Below are 23446 nucleotides of genomic sequence, written 5' to 3' on the forward strand. Positions count from 1 at the left end.
TAGTATTGCATTTTTAAGCATTAGTATTAGAGGGTCAATTTGACACTTTTTCTAATAAAATTTCATAGCTAAAGTGCAATCTCCCAAGTTACAATAACTAAGTGCAAATGTGGGTGCTCTAGCTAATTTATGCCCTAACTCTCATCAAGACATAAATATAACAATGAAAAATGTAATTGAATATATATAGAGTATATATAATTAAGAAATTTAAGAACAAGACACATAAGTTCATAAACACAAGTGGTAAGGAGAGACGCAAGTGAGACTTGCATCTCTCCTTACCATAACGATGCTTCCCTTGACCGAGACCAGCCAAAGAGAAACGTAAATAACACTGACATTTCTCGTATAATACAAGAAACGCAAGTAGCAATTGCGTTTCACGTATAATACGAGAAACACAAATACACTTGCGTTTTACATTGACCAACTATAAAAGAAAATATTTTCAAAAATTTTAAGCTTTCTATTTTTGCCATTGCATATTAAAAGTTGCCTGTTTCAACCGGTGTTTTATTGTAGCACCTTCCCGTGGGCGCCAATTTATCGCCCCTAGGGAATTTCGAAACTGAACGTTTTATATTACAGAAATACAGGTGACAAAAGTACACAGACGGGGCAGAGAACTGATAAAGCCTCAGCTCGTGGACCCTACCCGACCGATACCCGACACTATCGCAAACTATTTCTTCTCCATTGCGTTTGCTTTCTTCTCAAGCTTCTACTGGTACATCTAACCGCAGAAAACAGAAGAAAATTTTGCAGACATGGATAACGGTCACTGCAACTTCAACGACGACTATGAACCCACGCTGATGACTGGAGATGCTGCTGGCTATGTGCTGGAACCCGTGCCTCACTTGTCTGATTTCATCCCCAACTTACCTGTATCTATCTCTTCCTTCAATTCCCCAATTTGTTTGTTTTCTATTCAGTAATACTTTTCTTCGTACATCATCAGTTTTTGTATTGTGTTGCTATCTTGGTTTGTATATTTTAAATTTGTTGTTAGTTTATTAGATTGTGCATTGAGTAGGATTTCGTTTCAATTGCGGTGATCTTGGATTTGATTGCATTACGTTTTGTTGGGCGGAGGCCTATGGGCCAAGTTCAACAAGTTAGGCAAATTATTCCAAAACTCTTTATAATTGTGAATATAGAGTTTAGAAATTATAAACATAGATTTATGAATATAGAATTCTATAATTATAAACATAGAGTTCTGTAATTGTGAATATAGAGTTCAATAATTGTGAATATGAAGTTAAAAAATTATGAATATAGAGTTTTATAATTATGAACATAGAGTTTAATTGTGAATATAGAGTTCAATAATTGTGAATATGAAGTTCAAAAATTATGAACATAGAGTTCAGTAATTATGAACATAGAACCGTGTCCACCTTGCACGGTGGACATGGTTCCACGGCATAACAATTGGTTATGCAGTTGTGTATTTGTTACTAGTTATAGCTTTTGGAATAAAGTTGTATATTTGTTACTAGTTATAGCTTTTGGAATAAAGTTGTGTATTTGTTACTAGTTATAGCTTTTGGAATAAAGTTGTTTATTTGTTATTAGTTATAGCTTTTGGAATAAAGTATTCGTCACTAGCTATAACTTTTGGCGTAGTGGTATGACAATTAAGGGTGGCAGGTGCAGAGAAATTATTGGGTGAAGGTCTGAAGGGTCCAGGGCAGCTAGCCAGGGGATGTTGGGCCCTTGATCCTATTGGAAACAAATTATTTTTAACTTCTTGTGTTCAAATGCGGCTTTAGTTACATGCTTGGAAGATGAGAAATTCCCTTCTTTATTATACTTTTTTAATGAGTTGTAAATAGACTGTACTGATTATTATGCGACATCATTTTTTGTTGCAGAATTATCCCAATCCACTGCAAGACAACCCTTCCTATTCGTTTGTTAAGTAAGCCTGGCTAACTGACTACTAGGATTGTGCTTCTTCTTAGTTTAAGATTGTGTTCGTTTATTTCATTGATGTGCTTTTCTTCTTGACCAGGCAATATTTTGTTGACGAGGATGATTGTGTTGCCGAGAAGGTAACTGTTTCACCTGTTCTGTCTAATAATAACCATATGGGCGCTTTAACAAATTTCTCTTCCATTATTTGGCTGAGATTTCATTGTGCTATTGGCACAGATTTAAGATCTGCATGCACTGGTACTTGCTCTAAGGCAAATATGATGCATAAAATATTCTTGTATGATCGTGTCTTGTTTGCAGGTTGTTGTTCAAAAAACTAGCAGAAGAGGGGTTCATTTTCGACGGGCTGGTCCCCGTCAAAAGGTTACATTTTTTAATCAGATCTCTCTCCCTTTGGACTTTTACTGTGTTGTCTTTTTTTTTGGTGGTCTCCAAGTGAATGACGAAGAAGCTTGATGAATTTGTATCAGGTGTATTTTAAATCTGATGATGTGCTAGCTTGCATAGTAACTTGTGGAGGTCTATGCCCTGGTTCAAACACTGTGATTAGGGAATTAGTGTGTAGTCTACACTACATGTATGGTGTGAAAAATGTTCTTGGGATAGAGGTAAGAAACAGTGATGATTATATCAGAATTTAGTGAAGATATGTATATTCTATGTCTGGAGGGAATATGTAACTTGAAGAGGCTAATAGTTTAATGTCTATGCTCCTAGCTGGGATTTAAAGGCTTCTACGCCAGGAATACTGTTCCTTTAACACCTGAAGTTGTAAACGACATTCATAAACGTGGTGGTACCATTCTTGGGACATCAAAAGGGGGCTGTGATACATCAAAAATAGTTGACAGCATTCAAGACCGTGGCTTTAATCAGGTACTTAAATTTCTATGGTATACTACTAGCTTTCCTGGAATTATTATTGGATACTGATTGAATGAGATTTAGGTTTACATAATTGGAGGAGATGGCGCCCAGAAAGGAGCTTCTGTGATCTTTGAGGTAGTATATGATTGACAACACTCTAGCTTCGATGTAAAGTTTCAGCATTGTCTTCCATCTTTGAGAATCCTTGGCTACACAAAAGAAGGAACCATTTGATTAAACCCATTGACAATAGCAATAATTTATTTAAAATGTAAACGCATTGCTTATACTGCACTCTGTTTCACAGGAAATTCGAAAGCGCGGTCTCAAAGTTGCAGTAGTTGGAATACCAAAGACCATTGATAATGACATTCCGGTATTCAAATCTATTTTCTGTAACAGATTGATGCTATTTTGTGCAACATCTAAGGTGAAACACTAACTTGTGCCTAATCAGGTTATTGACAAATCCTTTGGTTTTGACACTGCTGTCGAGGAAGCTCAAAGAGCAATTGATTCTGCACATGTTGAGGCTGAAAGTGCAGAAAATGGGATCGGTGTTGTCAAATTGATGGGACGCTATAGTGGTATGATTTGAATCCAGTCATTTGCTTACTACAAGAAAACAAGAGTGTTTTTATTAATTTATAATTTATACATACATGGTTTGGTTCTTGTGCAGGATTCATAGCATTGTATGCTACTCTTGCCAGCAGAGATGTAGACTGTTGCTTGATTCCCGAATCACCTTTCCATTTAGAAGGACCCGGCGGACTCTTTGAATACATAAAGGGAAGACTTTGGGAAAACGGGCACATGGTCATTGTAATTGCAGAAGGAGCAGGACGTGAGCTGCTGCTTTCTGAAAGCATGCAAGACAAAAACCAACAGGATCAATCTGGGAACAAGTTGCTCCCAGATGTTGGGCATTGGTTATCCCAAAAGATCAAGGTATTGATATATATATATATAGTTGATGTCTCGTCTCCCATGTGCTATTATATTGTATGTTGTGTTCATAGTATTGTTGTACTACTGCAGGAACATTTTAAGAAGCAGAGGAAGTTGGATATAAATCTCAAATATATAGGTTCGTATTTAGTAGACGTAATTTTCAAGACTAAATATGCTTTTAATCCCTAAAGTTGAAGACTTACCCAATTTAGTTGCTTATATTTACCAATAAAGGGTTGTATTGCAGTGACACTTAGAAGTCTACTAACTAATTAGTATAATCTTTTTAGCTATTATTTCTTAAAACAAATACCCTAAAACCTTGATGAAGTAACATCTATGTTTAAAAATAAAAAGAAAAAAGAAATACTTTCATGTTTAAAAGTTAAATGTTATTGGGATTTGGGACTAAAAGTGTTGCCATGTTGCAAATTTTATGGTTATATATGTGCTATAGATACACAAGTGACTAAAATGGTGCCAGTGTCAAACTTTGGGGACAAAAATGCAACTTTTAGTTATCTCATTTTCCAAATTGTTTCCATAAGATTTTTGAACTAAACAGTGTGATGTGCCAGATCCTACATACATGATCCGTGCAATTCCGAGTAATGCATCAGACAACATCTACTGCACGCTTCTTGCTCAAAGTGCCATTCACAGTGCAATGGCTGGGTACACTGGCTTTGTGGTAGGCCCTGTCAATGGCAGGCATTCTCAAATACCATTCCATGTAAGTACTTGATGAATATTCTCAAATTCATCTTCTTCACATATTATTGTAGAAATTCTTGATAAGAATATTTTGCTTCTATGCTATATATGCCAAACATTAATAAAAGTTGTTTTCTTGACGGACCTGGTTGCATTCATATTCATATTCATAAGATATATTGTTAAATTTCATGGCATTGCTCCATTTGCAGCGTATAATAGGGAAACAAAATAGGGTGGTGATAACAGACAGGATGTGGGCAAGAGTCCTCTCTTCTACCAATCAACCAAGTTTCTTGGACTTAAAAGCTCAACAAACAGAGTTATTAGATGGGGAAAATGGTGGGGAGGAGAATTCACATGGTGAAGACCCCAAACTCACAGGATGATGATTATGATGAGAGAAAATCAATTTTGCAGAAGTTGGACAAGAACAAGCTCCCAATCATGTGTTAAGCAGTTTCTAGCTTCTACAGATACTGTATATAGCATTTCCAGAAGCAGTTTTTTTTTTTTTTCACTGAACCTATTCTGTAATACTCCGTAGTAAACAGAGTTCAGGAAATGGTGAGGTAAAACTAGAAAATAAATAAACAATTAAGGGGGTCTTTGTCTTGTTTAGTCCTTCTCCCTTAATACTCTGCTGAAAATTGGCCTCCCCTTTGGGCAAATTATACTGTGGACGGTTGACAATGTATTGTAGTTTAGACTTCAAAACTGTACCGTTTCTTTTAATTAAAAGAAACGGCACCTGACCCGCACCGTTCTGTATAAAGTAGCCTTTGTTTGTATAACATTTTCAGTTTCATTTTATATACATTGCAGTTTCGTTTTGATATAACTACACTTTCGTTCGACATTATACACTCAAATATGTGAAATTGTTATGCAGTTTAAATTCAACACAATTATAGTTTCATTTCGATATAACTACAGTTTCATTCAATAATATAAAAATAATATGTGAGACAATTTCATTTGAGATACACTATAGTTTCATTTTGTAATTAACACATTAAAAATACGCACTCCGTTAAGATGTAACGGCGACTGTTTCTTTACTTAAAGAAATGACACCGTTTTTGGACCATGGTCCACGATATAATTGCTGCTCCCCTTTGTTACTAAGCTGGTTAAATAATGGCAAGCCCAACAACTATAAGTGAACCAGCAGCCAAGTAATTTGGGATTTGATGACATTACAAGTTCCGTCTCTTATGTCCGTCAACGACACTGGTTGAGATGAAGAGGTAATTGATGATATTTTCAATGAGGAAGACACACAATAATATGAACATCCCCCTACCGGTTTCTGGACATCATGATAAGCTGATCTGGTGCAAGGAAGAGAAGGACATTTTTTCAGTCAAGAGTTGTTATAAGGCATTAAATGGAGATGTCATCTTGGACCCTTACAAAAAATGGCCTAGCATCTGGAAGCTATCTCTGCCACCGAAAGTAAAAATGAGCATGGCAGGCCTGTGAGAATGTTCTTCATTCAATTCCTACAGCTGATAACTTACGTAGCAGACGGGTGGATTACTCTCTAATTTGTTGCTTATGCAGCCAGGATGTGGAGACTGCGGATGATTTGGATTTGTTTTTGACAACTTGTTGGATGCTGCGGAATGCAAGAAACCAGAAGCTATGGCATAACATCCAAGCTAATCACAGTGCTATTCTCAGAGATGCTAGATTTTATCTCAATGCTTGGAAAGGGATCCACTATAAGGCAGCAACCACCTCAGTACCCACGCACCACCCCACCTAGACGAAACCACCTGAAGGTACTCTTAAGCTCAATGTGGACACTCACTCAAGAGCTACAGGCTTTGGTTTTATTCTTAGGGATTGTGATGGCAGCTTTGTGGCAGCTAGGGAGACACGTTGGAAAGGTTTTTATCAACCACGGATGGCAGAGGCTATTGACATTAGAGAGGCTCTAAATTGGATAGTCTCTGGGTGTTCGTATGGTTCAGGTGGAGTCTGATGCTCTCATAGTTATTGAAAATATTACAACTACAGCAAATTGGACCTCTTTTGACCTCATCCTTAGGATATTAGATAACTAGCTAAGAACCTTATAGATGTTAGCTTTGTTTTTGTAAAATGTTCTATGAATAGAGCAGCCCATAGACTTGCTAGGGAATGGAGGCTGATTCCTCCCCATTTCTTTGTGATGTATTAAGTGAAATGAAGTTAATTGTTTGTTTTCAAAAAAAAAAAAAAAAAAAGGTGAACTAGCAGACCTTTAGTCTGAGAGTGGCAAAAAACATCAATACACTCTAAATTAACTAAATTTATTAATTTTAATTTTTTAAATTGTAAGTTTTAAATTTATATGAAGTTCAAATTTCAACTCTATAACTAACCAAATATAATTTACCAATTATAAAAATATGAAATAAAATTAAAACTTTTAGAATCATAATTAAACGTTTAAAAAGTACACGTTATAATTTATACACTTAAATAAGTTTTAAAAAAAAAAAACTGAGAAATATATTAATGTAAATCAAGCCTTAAACTATAAAAATGATAGGAGTCAGGTAAATAGTCCAAGAAAAACAATAAAACATAGAACAAGCACCTTTAGCTAAAACATAAGTTACTACATTCTTTGATCTTTTAACAAAAGAGAAGAAAATTCTATCAAAACTTTTCCTCAACGCATGAATGTTGTCATAAATTACAGCAGCCGGAGCATAAAGTGTTGAAGATCCAAGATCCTGAATAATCAATTTAGCATCAGACTCCACTTGAGACCCTTATCCATGAAAGCGCTTCTCTTATACTGTGAAGTTCCCCTTCCACAGCGTGCAAGAAATTCACCTGTTTCGTTTCTAAGCACACAACCCAGCCCTATCATATCATATTATTTGAATAATCAAAGACAGTCAATAACAAAACCTGTAACCTGTAGGAGAAGGAGACCATGTGACAATCTGGGTCTGCCGAGTTGAAGCAAAATGGGGAGATTGCGCGATCTCTCCAGCTATAGAGAAAGCTTTTTACCATCTCCAGAATATGAGCAGATGAAAGAGAAACATTGTTCCAGAGCTTTTCATTCCTAGCCTCCCAAATTCCCCAACAAATCATTACTAGCAGACTCCCTTTTTCTTTGTCAAGATTCTGAATATTATAGTATAGGAAGCCCACTCTTCAATATCAGTAAAACCCTCCAAGCTCACCATAAGACCAGAAGCACTCCAGCAGTCTCGCAGTCCACAAGATAATTTAAATTTATGAGCTAAACTGACACAACTCACATTTTAAAGTGTCAATTTATGTGCTCCTGTCAGCAGAATCCACATCAACTACATTCTTAGAATTTCTCAGTAATTATTAAAGAATAATGCTATAAACTCCTGAATTTCCCTTAAAAACTTTTCCTCCTAATGTGGTGGGGGTAAGCTAATTCATTGGCACCCAATGAATGAAAGTCACATCATTGGGAGAAAGTTTGAAAGGGAAAATCTGGCGGGGAAAAGAGCATTTTCCATTATTAAATTACTTGCAGTTATTTCAATTTATATTTTTATTCGCTTCATTCAACCAATTGTTGGGGAGCTTTACCGGCTTGGAAACACAACATTAATCATCTCCTTCAGATTACTGCAACCCACAATCTCAATTTCCCCAAGCTCTAGCTTTACCAATGACTTCACCGCAGATTTGGGAACAACACATTTTTTATATCCCAATTTTGCCACAGTATTTACCCTTTTGTCCATTAATGGTACCTGCATTTATCATTTATGTGGAGAAAGGCCATATGAACAACAAAACTAGAAAGGGAGGGCAGATGATTGGGAGCATAAACATACCGTACGGAGTTCACCGCCTAGACCAATTTCTCCAATGAACCCGAACCCAACTGGTACTGGACATTCAAAGAAACTGCCAACATACACAAAATACATACATAACGCTTCTCATTAGGGATGGCGCAGTTACAGATGCAACTGAAAGATATCAAATTAAACAAACTATCTACTTGAATCTTGATATATGAGCAATGAAAATTATATTAAAAGCTTGCCTGCTGCAAATTGCTGCTGCTATAGCGAGATCCCCGGCAGTCTCTTTCAGTTTAAATCCACTGATGACATTCAGAAAAATGCCCTGTACATGGAACACTAACCGTCTTTAGATAAAAGCAATTGTACTAAATGAATCCTTTATAAAATTTGAAAGAAAGTTCAAGGTGCAGTAGTAACAGAGGATTTCCCTAGCAAAATGGCCAAGGCTCTACCCCATTCCAGGATTTCCCCCAAAGATTTCCATTATGCAAGTAGATGTAGATTAGATGGATTTTCCATTCCATGATAGGTATTTCCGCTGCTTTTAAAATTAATAGTTTTGTAGCTAAGCTAGTCCACTATCATGATTCAACAGTACCTATCATTTAATTTTTTATTTTTTTTTTTCATTTCTGTGTTTCTTGATACTCATACAATTCTTAAACATTCTGTTAGTGGTTATATTATACTGCAGTACCTGAAATCAGCCAAAGTGCCTTTTTTTTTTTTTAATTCATAAATAATTGTACCAGAATCTCATGGATCCACAATTCCATAATTCTCTTTTGCATAGTCTAACTAGTCCATCCACAAGTAAAAGTCCAACTGAAATGTAGACATGTTAGGAAAAATGTAGACAACAAACAAGAAAATAAATACAAAAAAAGGAAATTAAAAAAATTATTAAGGAAGAGTTTGGTTTACATTCTCCTCTAGCTTGAGACCAGCTTGCTTCGTGAGAACCTGCATGAATAGAAACAGAAAGCAGTTTATTGCACTATTTCAGCATATTAGATGATCATCATTTTAGAATGGTAGGTGAAAAAAGAAGCTGAATATCTAACATATAATGAAACTAGAATATTCATAAAGCCTGGCATTGATTGTCTATGGAAGCTTTTAATATCACTCACTGCAACAATCAACGCAGCTCTGCCTGGTCGAACACCCACGATTGCTCTTGACACAGATAAGCAATCAATACACAATGCCTGCACTGGGTATTAGATGTTTAGTATTCATATGCTAAAATGTTAATCGCAAGATCACAAATGCAGACCCATGGAGGTTTCTAGGTGAGTTAAGAAATGATTAACCAGCTTAGACCTCACAATATAGAACTCAACAAAATTCTTCCTTTACTGAGTAAATCTACTATTTTATTCCCACACATGCTTGTTATCAATGTAGTCCTCCTTCAGTCCTTGAAAGAAAAATATTTTCAATTCCATCCTTTGCTGTCCTGATGTGCCAATTTTGTTCCTCTATTCATCTAATGTAAAATAAATTAACATATGACATTGCCATTTTTTCTGACATGGCCTGTTTCTGCTGATTTGAATTTCCAGTTGGACTTTGTACAGGGTTTAACCCTTGTAACCCAATAAGACAAACTTCACTACCCTCGAGCACACCAATCTTACCACCATAACCACTTTCTCATCTTTTTACCTGCACCGGCTCATCACCACCCATTTAGAAAACTTCACAACTGGACTCCTCAGAGACACCAATAACACCATGATTTGAACAAGCAAATCAGATAAATCTCCATTGAACAGTCATGGATCATCCACACCAAGGATCATCCAATGAAGTTATTGCAGTATATATTCAATATATATTCTTGCAGTGTGTGTGTGTGTGTGTATAAGCTCAAGCTTAAGTCTAAAGTCAAAACTATTCAATTTGGTTCTACAAATGTAATGTTGTAAGCTGGTTGAATATTGAAATGTATTTTATCAATGCGGGATAGACAACTCCAAAATTTACTCTCGTTATTTCTAGTAATGCTCTTCCACCTATACAACTCCAAGTGAGGTGTGACATACCATTTGCTTTAGACGTGATACATATGTGACACAACCCACTAAAGCCAAAACACAAACTGGAAAAGAAAAGATACCTGAATTTCAATGACAAAGGCACGTGATCCATCCAAAACTACAGCAACAGCAAGCCCAACTAAAACATCAGAATCTGAATGCTGTTCACTTAGAAACATTTCACTAGGGTTTGCAAGAGTTTGTAAACCTGACTCTGACATTTGAAATACACCAAGCTGACAGAAAAGATAAGTTATGTCATCAGATTACCCATACGTTCAACACATAAAAACATGTCTGCACACAATTGAAGAAAATCACTTCAGTAACTCATCGAGGACGGCCAACCAGCCATTCTAGTTCCTTCTATTTAATGTTTGTTTGTTTTCATCTTTCAGTTGGATCATTTAATAATATTCTCTACATTTGTAAATCCACCTACTCATGCCAAATGATAAGGATGGATGATGCAGCTACTCATGCCAAATGATAGGCCAACATTCTTGAAAAGACATCATGAATAATTTCTGCTCAAACAAAGAAGGATGATGCATAGAGCAACAGAAGCAGACTGTTAAAAATAAAACACTTGAGTACCTCATCTGTGGATCCAAAACGGTTCTTCACAGACCTTAGTAATCGATGAGAAGAATACTTCTCTCCCTGCAATTGTTAGTAGCTGAAGCAGCTTAGCGTTAGAATTCTCACTTATTCAAAACAAGAAAAGGCTAAGGATCATCCAAGCATGTAAAGATAATTCTCCTTCTACACTTATTAAGCAAATTCAGATAAACATTTGATTATGAAACCACAACCTAAATAATGCAAAATGCAGAACATAGCTCCATTACAAATCACTGAATTTCTACAATTCTAAAAAGGGAAGAATCAAACAAACCATCCTCTTCAAAACAGACCATGCAACCCACTAAAAATGTGCAGACTAAAAAAGTATAGAAACCCTAACCTCCATATATAAGACAGCATCAACAATGTGCTCCAACACACGAGGTCCAGCTATTACACCAGATTTAGTGACATGCCCAGCCTGAAATAGAAAGAATGGTGTATATACAGTTTTCAGGAACCAAACAATAGATGAAATGCAACATAAACTTATAAATCCTTTTGGCTATAAAATATGAATTGATAACGTAACTGCAACATGTCCTCCATGTCAAGATAACACATCTCTAAATTCTTAATTATTCTCCTTTGCCTTAAGGTTAAGGTAATTATAGAAGTTGATAAACTAAGGGGACATTTGGTTCAGGTTATCCCACATAACCTCAAGAATGTGAATGTTATTATATCACATTCCCTTGTTTAGTTCAAGGGAATGTGAAATTCTCAAACTTTGTTTTAGTTCTTTTTTTGTAACACCCATGGGAATCACGTTCCCTCCACATTCTTAGGTTACATGAGATTCCCAAGAATGTTACATTATCTCAAAACATCCTTTGAACCCAACACCCCCTAATGGGTTGCTCTGGATCATTCACATCCATTCCTTTAACGATCAATGCCTCTTTGTGGCTAGAAGTAAATCATCACAATACAAGGGAACAATCATTAAGATTTCTAGATACACTAATCCATTCAGTGATCACAAAGCACTGATGCACTAGAGAGCAATTTTTAAAGATATATAACAGAAGGCAAAGATATTCAATATTTCAATGTAATTGCATAATGATAGAAAAAAACATTGGCAATAGCAAAAGTTCAAGGGTGTTAGTCCTGCATGATCTTGACTACATACTCACCAAAAGAATAGGAATATTAGTCTTCTTGGCAAAACGAAGAAATGCTTGTGTGCATTCCCTCACCTGTCACATATACAAGTAGTATCACTACAGTTAGCTAGCCCCAACAAATAAATGCAAATTGGCCACAATTTGACATAAGAGTAATGAAGAAAGCTTGAGTGGATATTTTATCTACCAAACATATAGCTTACTTCTCATTTATATAGTTTTATAAAGGTGGACATTTTCCATCCATAATCAATCAAAATATGTCAAATAATCTTATTATTTGAGATTTCATTTAATCTATCATTACTTGAGCTCTCATTTTCCTTCTATTCTAACCAATTGATCCCAAAATGATTATGTTATGCTACAGCAAAGTGGAACTTATTGCACCTGTGTTAGGCCTCCTGCACTTCCAGCTACTTCTCTGAGATAAACTGTCTGAATGGAATCAATTATTAAAGCACGTGGTAAAAAAGGCTGAACCTTTTCCAGAATATCCTGAAGAAAGCCAACAAATTAAAAATCCAATTCATAAACAGAAAGTCAGAGAAATGGTACATATCTTAACCACTTGCATAGTTGCATTACACCAATGCACCAAAAGAGAGTTACAACTGAAGATAAACTATATAGAATTTTTTAAAATCATAAAATCAAGAAGGCATTTGCAAAAGGCTACACCTCAACATCTGTACTTGTGTACAAGAAGAGTTGTTCGGTCCCAATTCTCATACGGTCAGCTCTATTTCCAATTTGCTCAATGCTCTGCCATGAAAAAGATTTTAAGACCCTAAGCCAGCAATTCACATATCATTATAGAAGCATATAGAGAGAGGAAATTAACTTTCATTTCAGGAGCATCAAATTCAATTTCATGCAAATATTGTTCAATTGAAAATCCAAATGCACTTTGTGGAAGTTCAAACTATATAGAGAGCTTGTCCCTTTAGAAATGTTAACCAAAAGTAGATACACAACCCTACAATTTAAATTCATTAAATGGATTCTGATTCTAAGGTGAAACCATAATTGGTCATTAATGGGACTGTAGTTAAAGACCAAATTATGCATTGAGTCAAACCATTATGATAATATAAAATCCTGCAATCTTGAAGTCCATGCTTCATAGCTCATAACTCCTAAAGGCTAAACTATTTTAGGTGAGGTCTATATTTAAAAGCCATATTGCAGGTCACCATATAAAAATGCTTGACTGGAAATGCAATCAGTAGTCAAATTATTCTATGACCAGGGAAGATATGTGCTAACCTCTTCTCCAGAGACATAAACAACTGGTGCAGATTCAGTTGTACCATGCCCCTCACAGAGTATAGCTGCAATCTTGCAGAAGGAGAATGCAACATCATAATAGTCAGAGCAGACAATCAACATTCATTCAATTATTTACTAAACTTGAAACACTTATTAATCCTTCAAAATTTCATACCTGCAACAATAATGTGCTCTTGCCAACACCAGGATCTCCACCTACTAAAACTAAGGAACCTACAGAATGGAAAGATCCAGATTCAGTGTATTGAGATGTACAAATTTAAATACACTAGTATTTAGGTCTCATAAACCCTAAACATTTGTTATATCCTGCCACAGAGGTTTAGTAGATCCTGTATATTTGACCGGTGTTTAATTTTAAGTATTTATGAAGTTCCATAAGAGGTAATAAGTGGCTTTGGTGATTTCAATTTATGCAAATACAGATTATCTGAAAATGTAACCAGTGGTTGATAGTTTGATACACATTCCCCAAGTGCTATGTGACAAATAAAGCATTTTATCTATATATGAGAAACAGAATTACACAGGAAATTCATATCGATAGAAACCCAGAGAGAGAGAGAATATGTCTATTAATGCACTAAATACCTGGAACCAGACCACCACCAAGCACTGTTTCAACTTCAGCTCCAAGAAGTCCAGATCTAAATACCGATGTGAATCATTTGCATTGTTCAGTAACCATATAACTTATGAAATATGAGCGAAAATCATGTTCTTAATCAAGCAACACACTGAAATCACTATGCAAATATAACAGATACAGAAACTCTCTGTTCTCACTTACAATGGAATTCTCCAATTAATCTGATTAATCCCCTTGTTCACATCTGACAATTTCATCGGCATAGAATTGTCAGAACGTTGAGCTAACCATGACCTTATTTCCCCTTGGGAGAACCGCTTCAAGGTATTGACAGCATTACATTCCTTACAAACCCCCCACCACTCCCCATCAGTATATCCACAGTCCGAGCACACCCATACTGTTTTACTCTTCCCTTTCCCCTTCCTTTTACCACCTCTACTCCCAAAAACCTCCCCGCACACCCTACTCTCAGAACCGGCTTCTCTTTGAGATGCCTCGTCATCGGTTCGTGTCTCAATGCTGGACTGTTCTTCGGGACCTCCACCCCATCCGTTCACATCGTGGCTAACGGCGGCCGATTCCTCAGGGAACATGCGGCGGGGCGTAGACCAGAAATGGCGGGAAAATATAAGGTTTGGTGAATATTTGCATGAAGTTAAAGGAGGGTTTAACAAGTGTTTGTTTGAAGAGGGATTGAATAGGTGTTTCTGGAAGCGGAGCGCTCTGAATGCTCTCATGTCTGCGAGTTTCAGCAGAGAGCGAGAGAGATGGATGATGGATGGTGGGGTTTTGCAGTTAGCTACGTTCGAATGCCATTTTCCTCCATGCTAACTGCACAACCGTCTTTGGTGTGAAGTTACTCTCTTTTTTTTGGTACAAGGTCAAGGTGTGAATAATAACCTCCTAAATTTTTCAAATTTTCTTTTGAATGCTACTACTTTATTACAAAATTTTAATTACACCACAATAATATGCAATATTATTTGAAATTAATTATAATAACATTTTAATTTAATTTTATAATAATAATGATAAATGATAAATGTATATTCAAATTCAAATTTCATTAAAGCTAAATCTTTTTCAAATGTATGATCTAAAAAGTTTATAATTTAATTTAATATCTACTATTATATATTATATTATATTATATTGTGCAAGCATGATAAAAATAAAATTTTATTGGTTGACATTTATTTTGTTTTTAATTTTTAAAATAAATAAATAAAAATAAATAACATAATTTAGGTCATTTTTTTCATATATATATATATATATATATATATATATATATATATATATTCCCAATTTTCAAATTTACATTTTTTTTTTCAAGTTTTCATAGAAAAATGAATTAGAAATGTTGTTCTAGGGTTAAGGGATTGAAGTATGAGTCTATTACTGTATTTATTTGTCTCTCCCCATTGGAGAATTAGTTATGGATTCTTCAAATTATAGAAAAATGAAGAATAATTCTCCATTTTCAATATGTTTTTGTCCGTCATTTCTTTATTTTAGAAAAAAAAAATGAATCATTTCTCCCGTTACTTGATAGATGAACCTATACCTTTTTTTTTTTTTTAATGTGTCACATTTTATATGTGACAGTGGTGTAAATTTTATTTTCAAACAAATGATTCATCTCCATAATATTAAAACAAATAACTAATTATATAAAAAAAAAAAAAAAGTATGTTTGGATAATATCATGATAATTGTTATATTAATTAGTATGAAAATCTATGAAAAAAATGAACAAGTAATATTAATAATAATAATATATGATTACACAAATATCTAATATACATTATATATAAATTTTAAAAATTAGATATTGATAATATTCATTGTTTTTTAGATCAAATGAAAAATTTAAAGAAAAAAATAGGGTAACAAATAATATAATTAAGGACATTAGTTATAATAACAATAAATTAAAAATTAATGTTAAAAATCATGTTCCACCAATTCATCAGGTACCTCGGGGCAACGTTTCTTTTGTTTGGGTGTTGATTGTGGATACAAATTTCCCATAATCTTACATTTAAAAAAAAAAAGTTCAAACGGGCGTCGTAGAGACCAACTTAATACAAAGCAGTTGAGATAAACTGATGGAGTTAAAACTACGTCGTCACTTTTCCCCGTAAGGCCGTAACAAACCCCGGGAGGAAATGACGTTACACGTCTCAGATATAGACGCGATCCCGTACTTGGATCCCTATGATCAAGGCTTCTTCAGTGTCTAACGGTTATAACCGCCTCTGCGTATAGCTGCACTTTGAAATTTTTCACTATAACGTACTCTCTCTCTCTTTCTCCCCTAAGACGCAAAAGCTTCTAAAAACGTACTCTCTTCTTATCATCTCCCTAGCTAGGGTTTTTCTGATACTACTTGAGTATCAAATGTCGGCGGTGTCACCACGTCCATTGCCAGCGCCGGCGGATATTCTCAGAAGACCATCTCTCTAGGCGTGGGGGATCTTCCCTGTTTGAAATTAATTTCTGTGTTTGATACTTTGATCAGCTTTCAAGGCTATGACTCTCTCTTGAACCACACTAAGCCTGAGGGGGAAGCCTATGAGGATCATGTGGTGTCAAGGGGTTCCACTAGTAAGTTTTTCTTAATAGTAATTTTCATCCCTAGCCTACCTACGGCTATTGTGTACATATATAGGAGGGGGTTTCAAAACACAACATTGATCATCTCCTTCAGATTACTGCAACCCACAATCTCAATGTCCCCAAGCTCTAGCTTTACCAATGACTTCACCGCAGATTTGGGAACAACACATTTTTTGTATCCCAGTTTTGCCACTGTATTTACCCTTTTGTCCATTAATGGCACCTGCATTTATCATTTATGTGGAGAAAGGCCATATTAACAACAGAACTAAAAAGGGGAGGGGAGATGATTGGATTGGGCGCATAAACATACCGTACGGAGTTCGCCGCCTAGACCAATTTCTCCAATGAACACGAACCCAACTGGTACTGGACATTCCAAGAAACTGCCAACATACACCCCTCTCATTATGGATGACTAATGCAAAATAAAACATACTATCTACTTGAATCTTGATATATGAGCAATGCAAATTAAATTATATTAAAAGCTTGCCTGCTGCAAATTGCTGCTGCTATAGCGAGATCCCCAGCAGTCTCTGTCAGTTTAAATCCACTGATGACATTCAGAAAAATGCCCTGCACATCAATCAAGTGGAGACAACCGTCTTTAGATAAAACCAATTGGATCCTTTATAAATTTGAAACAAAGTTCAAGGTGCAGTAGTAACACAGGATTTCCCTAGCAAAGATTTGCAATTTAGATAACAAACCAAAATCCATGATAGGTATTGTATTTCCACTGCTTTTCAAATTAATACGGAGGAATAGTTTTGTAGCTAAGCTAGCCCCCACTATTCATTTTTTATTTTTTCATTTCTGTGTTTCTTGATACTCATAAAATTCTTAAACATTCTGTTAGTGGTTATATTGTACCACTGTTTTACCTGAAATCTGCCTAAGCAGCTTTTTATAAATTATGATCCACAATTCCATAATTCTCTTTTGCATAGTCTAATTAGTCCATCCGTCCAACCGAAATCTAGACATGTTGGGAAAAATGTAGACAACAAAAAAGGAAAATAATAGAAAGTGTGTGGTTTACATTCTCCTGTAGCTTGAGACCAGCTTGCTTCGTGAGAACCTGCATGAATAGAAATAGAAAGTAATTCATTTGCATTATTTCAGCATATTAGATGACATCATTTTAGAATGGTAGGTGAAAAGAGAAGCTGAATATCTAACATATAAAGAAACTAGATATTCATAAAGCCTGGCATTGACTGTCTATGGAAGCTTTTAATATCACTCACTGCAACAATCAAGTCAGCTCTGCCTGATTGAACACCCTGTACTGCTCTTGACATAGATAAGCCAGCAACAGACAATGCCTGCACCGGGTATTAGATGTTTAGTATTCATATGCTAGAATGTTAATCACAAGAGCAGACCCATGGAGGTTTCTAGGTGAGTTAAGAATCCAAAATTAAGTCTAAACTATTCAATTTGGTTCTACAAATGTAATGTTGTATGCTGGCTGGTTGAATATTGAAATGTTTAATTTATCAATGAGTGATGTACAACTCCAAAATTTACTCTTTTCTTTATTTTTAGTAATGCTCTTCCACCTATACAACTCCAAGTGAGGTGTGACATATCATTTGCTTAGATGTGATAAATATGTGACACAGAGCCACTAAAAAGCCAAAACACAAACTGGAAAAGAAAAAGATACCTGAATTTCAATGACAAAGGCTCGTGATCCATCCAAAACTACAGCAACAGCAAGCCCTGCTAAAACATCAGAATCTGAATGCTCTTCACTTAGAAACATTTCACTAGGGCTTGCAACAGCTTGTAAACCTGACTCTGACATTTGAAATACACCAAGCTGATAGAAAAGAGAAGGTATGTCATCAGATTACCCATACGTTTAACACATAAAAACATGGATGCACACAATTGAAGAAAATCACTTCAGACCTGGCAATATGTAGTCATAAGAAAAGAGAATTGCTAAAGATATTACATAGCGTCATAGCTTACTTAAAATCACCCCAGGTGAACATAAGTTTAATGTGTGCCAAAACTGTGTAACTTTCAAGGTAAAATCTGCCTCCAGATTTGTCTATATAGCACATGAGAGCACTAATATAAGGCCACCAACACTCTTGAAAAGATATCATGAATTATTTCTGCTCAAACAAAGGATGATGCATAGAGCAACAGAAGCAGACTGTTAAAATAAAACACTTGAGTACCTCATCTGTGGATCCAAAACGGTTCTTCACAGACCTTAGTAATCGATGAGAAGAATACTTCTCCCCCTGCAATTGTTAGTAGCTGAAGCAGCTTAGCAATAGAATTCTCACTTATTCTAAACAAGAAAAGGCTAAAGATCATCCAAGCATGTGAAGATAATTGTCCTTCTACACTTATTAAGCAAATTCAGATAAGCATTTGATTATATGAAACCACAACCTAAATAATGCAAATGCAAAACATAACTCCATTACAGATCACTGAATTTCTATAATTCTAAAAAGGGAAAGAATCAAACAAACCATGCTCTTGAAAACAGACCATGCAACCCGCTAAAAAAGTGCAAAAGAAAAAAGTATAGAAACACTAACCTCCATATATAAGACAGCATCAACTATGTGCTCCAACACACGAGGTCCAGCTATTTCACCAGATTTAGTGACATGCCCAGCCTGAAATAGAAAGAATGGTGTATATACAGTTTTCAGGAACCAAGCAAAAGATGAAATATAAGTATATAACATAAAGTTATAAATCCTGTTGGCTATAAAATATGAATTGATAACGTAACTGCAACGAGTTTGCTCCATGTCAAGATAATTCATCTCTAAATTCTTAAGTATTCTCCTTAGCCTTGCCGTTAAGGTAATTATAGAAAGACGATACACTAAGAGGGCATTTGGTTCATGTTATCTCACATTCTCACATAACCTCAAGAATGTGAATATTATTATACTCTGTATCATCCCTTGTTTAGTTCAGGGGAACGTGAGGTCATTGTAGGGAAAGTGAAATTCTCAAACTTTGTTTTAGTTCATTTTTTGTAACACCCATGGGAATCACGTTCCCTCCACATGTTTAGGTTACATGAGATTCCCAAGAATGTTACATTATCTCAAAACATCCTTTGAACCCAACACCCCCTAATGGGTTGCTCGAGATCTCAACTGGATCATTCACATACATTCCTTTAACGATCAACGCCTCTTTGTGGCTAGAAGTAAATCATCACAATACAAAGGAACAATCATTAAGATTTCTAGATACACTAATATGTTCTGTGATCACAAAGCACTGATTCACTTATTGCACTAGATAGCAATTTTTAAAAATATATAATAAAAGCCAAAGACATTCAATGTAATTACATAATGATAGAAAAAACATTGGCAATAGCAAAAGCTCAGGGTGTTAGTCCTGCATCATCTTGACTACATACTCACCAAAAGAACAGGAACATTAGTCTTCTTGGCAAAACGAAGAAATGCTTCAGTGCACTCCTTGACCTGTCACATATACAAGTAGTATCACTACAGTTAGCCCGCCCCAACAAACAAATACAAATTGGCCACCATTTGAAGAAAGTCAAGAAACCTTGAGTAGATCTTTTATTTACCAAATATATTGCTTACTTCTCATATATTTAGTTTTATAAAGGTAGATTTTTTCCATCCGCAATCAATTAAAATATGTCAAATAATCTTATTATTTGAGATTTCTTTTAATTTATCATACTTGAGCTCTCATTATCCTTCTATTCTAACCAATTGATCCCTAAATGATAATGATATGCTACAACAAAGTAGAACTTATTGCACCTGTGTTAGGCCTCCTGCACTTCCAGCTACTCCTCTGAGATAAACTGTCTGAATAGAATCAATTATTAAAGCACGTGGTGAAAAACGCTGAACCTTTTCCAGAATATCCTGAAGAAAGCCAACAAATTAAAATTCTGATTCTTAAGCAGAAAGTCAGAGAAATGGCACGTATCTTAAAGAGAGTTACAACTGAAGATAAACTATATAGAATTTTTTAAATCAAAAAATCAAGAAGGCATTTGCAAAAGGCTACACCTCAACATCTGTACTTGTGTATAAGAAGAGTTGTTCGGTCCCAATTCTCATACGGTCAGCTCTATTTCCAATTTGCTCAATGCTCTGCCATGAAAAAGATTTTAAGACCTTAAGCCAGCAGTTTTCATATCATTATAGAAGTATATACAGAGAGGAAATTAACTTTCGTTTTCAGGAGCATCAAATTCAATTTCATGCAAATCTCGTTCGGTTGAAAATCCAAATGCACTTTGTGGAAGTTCAAACTATATAGAGAGCTTGTCCCTTTAGAACTGTTAGCCAAAAGTAGATACACAACCCTAATTTAAATTCATTAAATGGATTCTGATTCTAAGGTGAAAGTGTGAAACCATAATTGGCCATTAATGGGACTGTAGTTAAGACCAAATTATGCATTGAGGCAAACCATTATGATAATATAGAATCCTGCCATCTAGAAGTCCATGCTTCATAGCTGATAACTCCTAAAGGCTAAACTATTTTAGGTGAGGTCTAAATTTAAAAGCTATATTGCAAGTCACCATATAAAAATGCAATCAGTTGTCAAATTATTCTATGACCACAGAAGATATGTACTAACCTCTTCACCAGAGACATAAACAATTGGTGCAGATTCAGTTGTACCATGCCCTTCACCGAGTATAGCTGCAATCTTGCAGAAGGAGAATGCAACATCAAAATAGTCAGAGCAGACAATCGACATTCATTCAAATATTTACTAAACTTGAAACACTTATTAATCCTTCAATGTGTCATACCTGCAACAATAATGTGCTCTTGCCAACACCAGGATCTCCGCCTACTAAAACTAAGGAACCTACGGAATGGAAAGATCCAGATTCAGTGATATCAAAAATCTGTATTGAGACGTACAATTTTAAATACCCTAGTCTTTAGGTCTCATATACCCTAAAGATTGTAATCAGACACATGTTGCCTCCTAAATGTACTAAATACCTGGAACCAGACCACCACCAAGCACTCTTTCAACTTCAGCTCCAAAGAGTCCAGATCTAAATACCGATATGTTAATGATTTGCATTTTTCAGTAACCATAACAAGAATCCTCCCAAAATTTAAGTACCAACTTATATGAAATAAAAGTGAAAACCAAATTATTAACCAAGCAACACAGTGAAATCATGATGCAAATATGACAGGTACAGAAGCTCTCTTACAAGGGAATTCTCCAATTAATCTGATTAATCCCCTTGTTCACATCTGACAATTTCATCGGCATCGAATTGTCAGAACGTTGAGGTAACCATGACCTTATTACTTTTTCAGATATCCCAAGCCCACCAGTGGGACGATCATCCCCTTGGGAGAACTGCTTCAAGGTATTGACAGCATTACATTCCTTACAAACCCCCCACCACTGCGCATCAGTATTTCCACAGTCCGAGCACACCCATACTGTTTTACTCTTCCCTTTCCCCTTCCTTTTACCACCTCTACTCCCAACAACCTCCCCATACACCCTACTCTCAGAACCATACTCATAACGAGAGCTCATAGAATTCGAAGAGCCCTCATTTCCCGTACTCGAACCGGCTTCTCTTAGAGATGCCTCGTTATTGGACTGTGCTCTTCGTGTCACGACCCGGCCGGTGGTGGGCTCGTAGAAAGTCTCAATGCTGGACTGTTCTTTGGGACCTCCACCCCATCCGTTCACATCGTGGCTAACGGCGGTCGATTCCTCAGGGGACATGCGACGAGGAGTAGACCATAAATGGCGGGAAAATCTAGGGTTTGGGGAATATTTACATGAAGTTATTGGAGGGTTTAACAAGGGCCTGTTTGAAGATGGGTTGAATTGGTGTTTCTGGAAGTGGAGCGCTCTGAATGCTCTCATGTCTGCTCGTTGCAGCAGAGAGCGAGAGAAATTGATGGTGGGGCTTAGGAGGGGTTTTGCAGCTCGAGAAAGACCGGGGAACATTTCGAATTGAGTGATCATTTATCAAACGGAACCCGGAAGAACTCTCGAGCTACGTTCGAATGCCATTTTCCTCCATGGTATACGAAATCGTAAGGGGAGTTTGGTTCGGGTCATCTTAGATTACCTAGGTAATCTGAACCTGGTAATGTTATATTACATTGTTTGGTTCAAGTTATGAGATTATCAGGTAATGTTATATTATTTGAAAGCTAATGTGACGATAATATTTCAAGGTAATGTGATTATCCATATTTTTTTTTTAGGTAATCTTAAATTATTTTGAATTATTTCAACTTTGCCCTTATTAACTAATCCTTATATAATAATATATAATATATAATATATATAATATAATATAATAATAATAATAATAACAAAATAATAATAATAATAATAATAATAATAATAATAACGGTGATGAAATTAATATATATTTCAAATATACATATTTGTATATTTATATATTTAGTTTTTTTTTTTAATATTTAAGCTTTGATATACATTCATAGATATAAATAAATACACAAACATTATATATATATATATATATATATATATATATATATATATATATATATATATATATATTACTGAGTATATTATTGTAAATTGATCCATATAACATAAAATATAACCCTGAACCAAACAAGGTAATATTATATTACACCATCCAAACCAAACATAGAAGGTAATCTTACATTCCCAAAATCTCACATTACCTTCCAGGAGGTAATCCTATTACCTGGGGTGGTAATCCAAGATTCTGTGAACCAAACGCCCCCTAAACATCATTAACTGCACTGCCTTTGTGTGAAAGTTGTAATCATTTTTTTTTGGGTATAAGGTGCGATTGTGTAA

The 23446-nt window shown here is 35.4% G+C and overlaps 2 protein-coding genes across 9 annotated transcripts; one reads left to right on the forward strand and one right to left on the reverse strand.

Annotated features, from left to right (window-relative positions):
* The first annotated feature begins 638 nt into the window (after positions 1–638).
* LOC109190645 (ATP-dependent 6-phosphofructokinase 6-like) lies at positions 639–5127 on the forward strand. 2 transcript variants are annotated; one of them, XM_019341187.1, is made up of 13 exons: positions 650–890; positions 1884–1930; positions 2024–2063; positions 2248–2310; positions 2418–2555; positions 2665–2823; positions 2896–2949; positions 3122–3190; positions 3272–3401; positions 3497–3765; positions 3856–3904; positions 4347–4501; positions 4695–5127. In XM_019341187.1, exons 1-13 carry the CDS (start codon positions 771–773, stop codon positions 4869–4871), a joined length of 1470 nt encoding a protein of 489 aa, XP_019196732.1. In that variant the 5' UTR covers positions 650–770; the 3' UTR covers positions 4872–5127. The 2 variants fall into 2 exon arrangements, with proteins under 2 accessions (XP_019196733.1, XP_019196732.1); XM_019341188.1 differs by lacking the exons at positions 4347–4501; positions 4695–5127 and adding an exon at positions 4160–4256 and having other exon boundaries at positions 639–890; positions 3856–3950.
* LOC109190643 (DNA repair protein RadA) lies at positions 4023–22669 on the reverse strand. Of its 7 annotated transcripts, XM_019341180.1 has the most exons (16): positions 21828–22669; positions 21607–21662; positions 21408–21466; positions 21230–21301; positions 20650–20733; positions 20395–20502; positions 20020–20082; positions 19168–19248; positions 18796–18861; positions 18270–18425; positions 17848–17925; positions 17640–17678; positions 17091–17173; positions 16908–16980; positions 16620–16817; positions 8071–8085 (listed from the first exon to the last, which is right to left on the reverse strand). In XM_019341180.1, the coding sequence occupies exons 1-15, from the start codon at positions 22604–22606 to the stop codon at positions 16656–16658; spliced, it is 1959 nt and encodes a 652-aa protein (XP_019196725.1). In that variant the 5' UTR covers positions 22607–22669; the 3' UTR covers positions 8071–8085; positions 16620–16655. The 7 variants fall into 7 exon arrangements, with proteins under 7 accessions (XP_019196729.1, XP_019196725.1, XP_019196730.1 ...); XM_019341181.1 differs by lacking the exon at positions 8071–8085 and having other exon boundaries at positions 15891–16817; positions 17646–17678; XM_019341179.1 differs by lacking the exon at positions 8071–8085 and having other exon boundaries at positions 15891–16817.
* Between the last annotated feature and the right edge of the window lie 777 nt (positions 22670–23446).

Source organism: Ipomoea nil, unplaced genomic scaffold (assembly GCF_001879475.1).
Source record: "Ipomoea nil cultivar Tokyo-kokei standard unplaced genomic scaffold, Asagao_1.1 scaffold1576, whole genome shotgun sequence".
In the NCBI taxonomy this organism is placed as follows: domain Eukaryota; kingdom Viridiplantae; phylum Streptophyta; class Magnoliopsida; order Solanales; family Convolvulaceae; genus Ipomoea; species Ipomoea nil.

Excerpts from the sequence above, each read along its gene's own strand:
- LOC109190645 (XM_019341187.1), top strand. The coding sequence starts at position 771 with ATGGATAACGGTCACTGCAACTTCAACGACGACTATGAACCCACGCTG. Across the intron at positions 891-1,883 it reads ATTTCATCCCCAACTTACCT|AATTATCCCAATCCACTGCA; the intron begins GTATCTATCTCT and ends TTTTTGTTGCAG. Across the intron at positions 2,556-2,664 it reads AAAATGTTCTTGGGATAGAG|CTGGGATTTAAAGGCTTCTA; the intron begins GTAAGAAACAGT and ends CTATGCTCCTAG.
- LOC109190643 (XM_019341180.1), bottom strand. The coding sequence starts at position 22,606 with ATGATCACTCAATTCGAAATGTTCCCCGGTCTTTCTCGAGCTGCAAAA. Across the intron at positions 17,926-18,269 it reads CCTTTGTCATTGAAATTCAG|GCATTGTCTGTTGCTGGCTT; the intron begins GTATCTTTTTCT and ends TACCCGGTGCAG. Across the intron at positions 17,679-17,847 it reads GAGCTGACTTGATTGTTGCA|GTTCTCACGAAGCAAGCTGG; the intron begins GTGAGTGATATT and ends CTATTCATGCAG.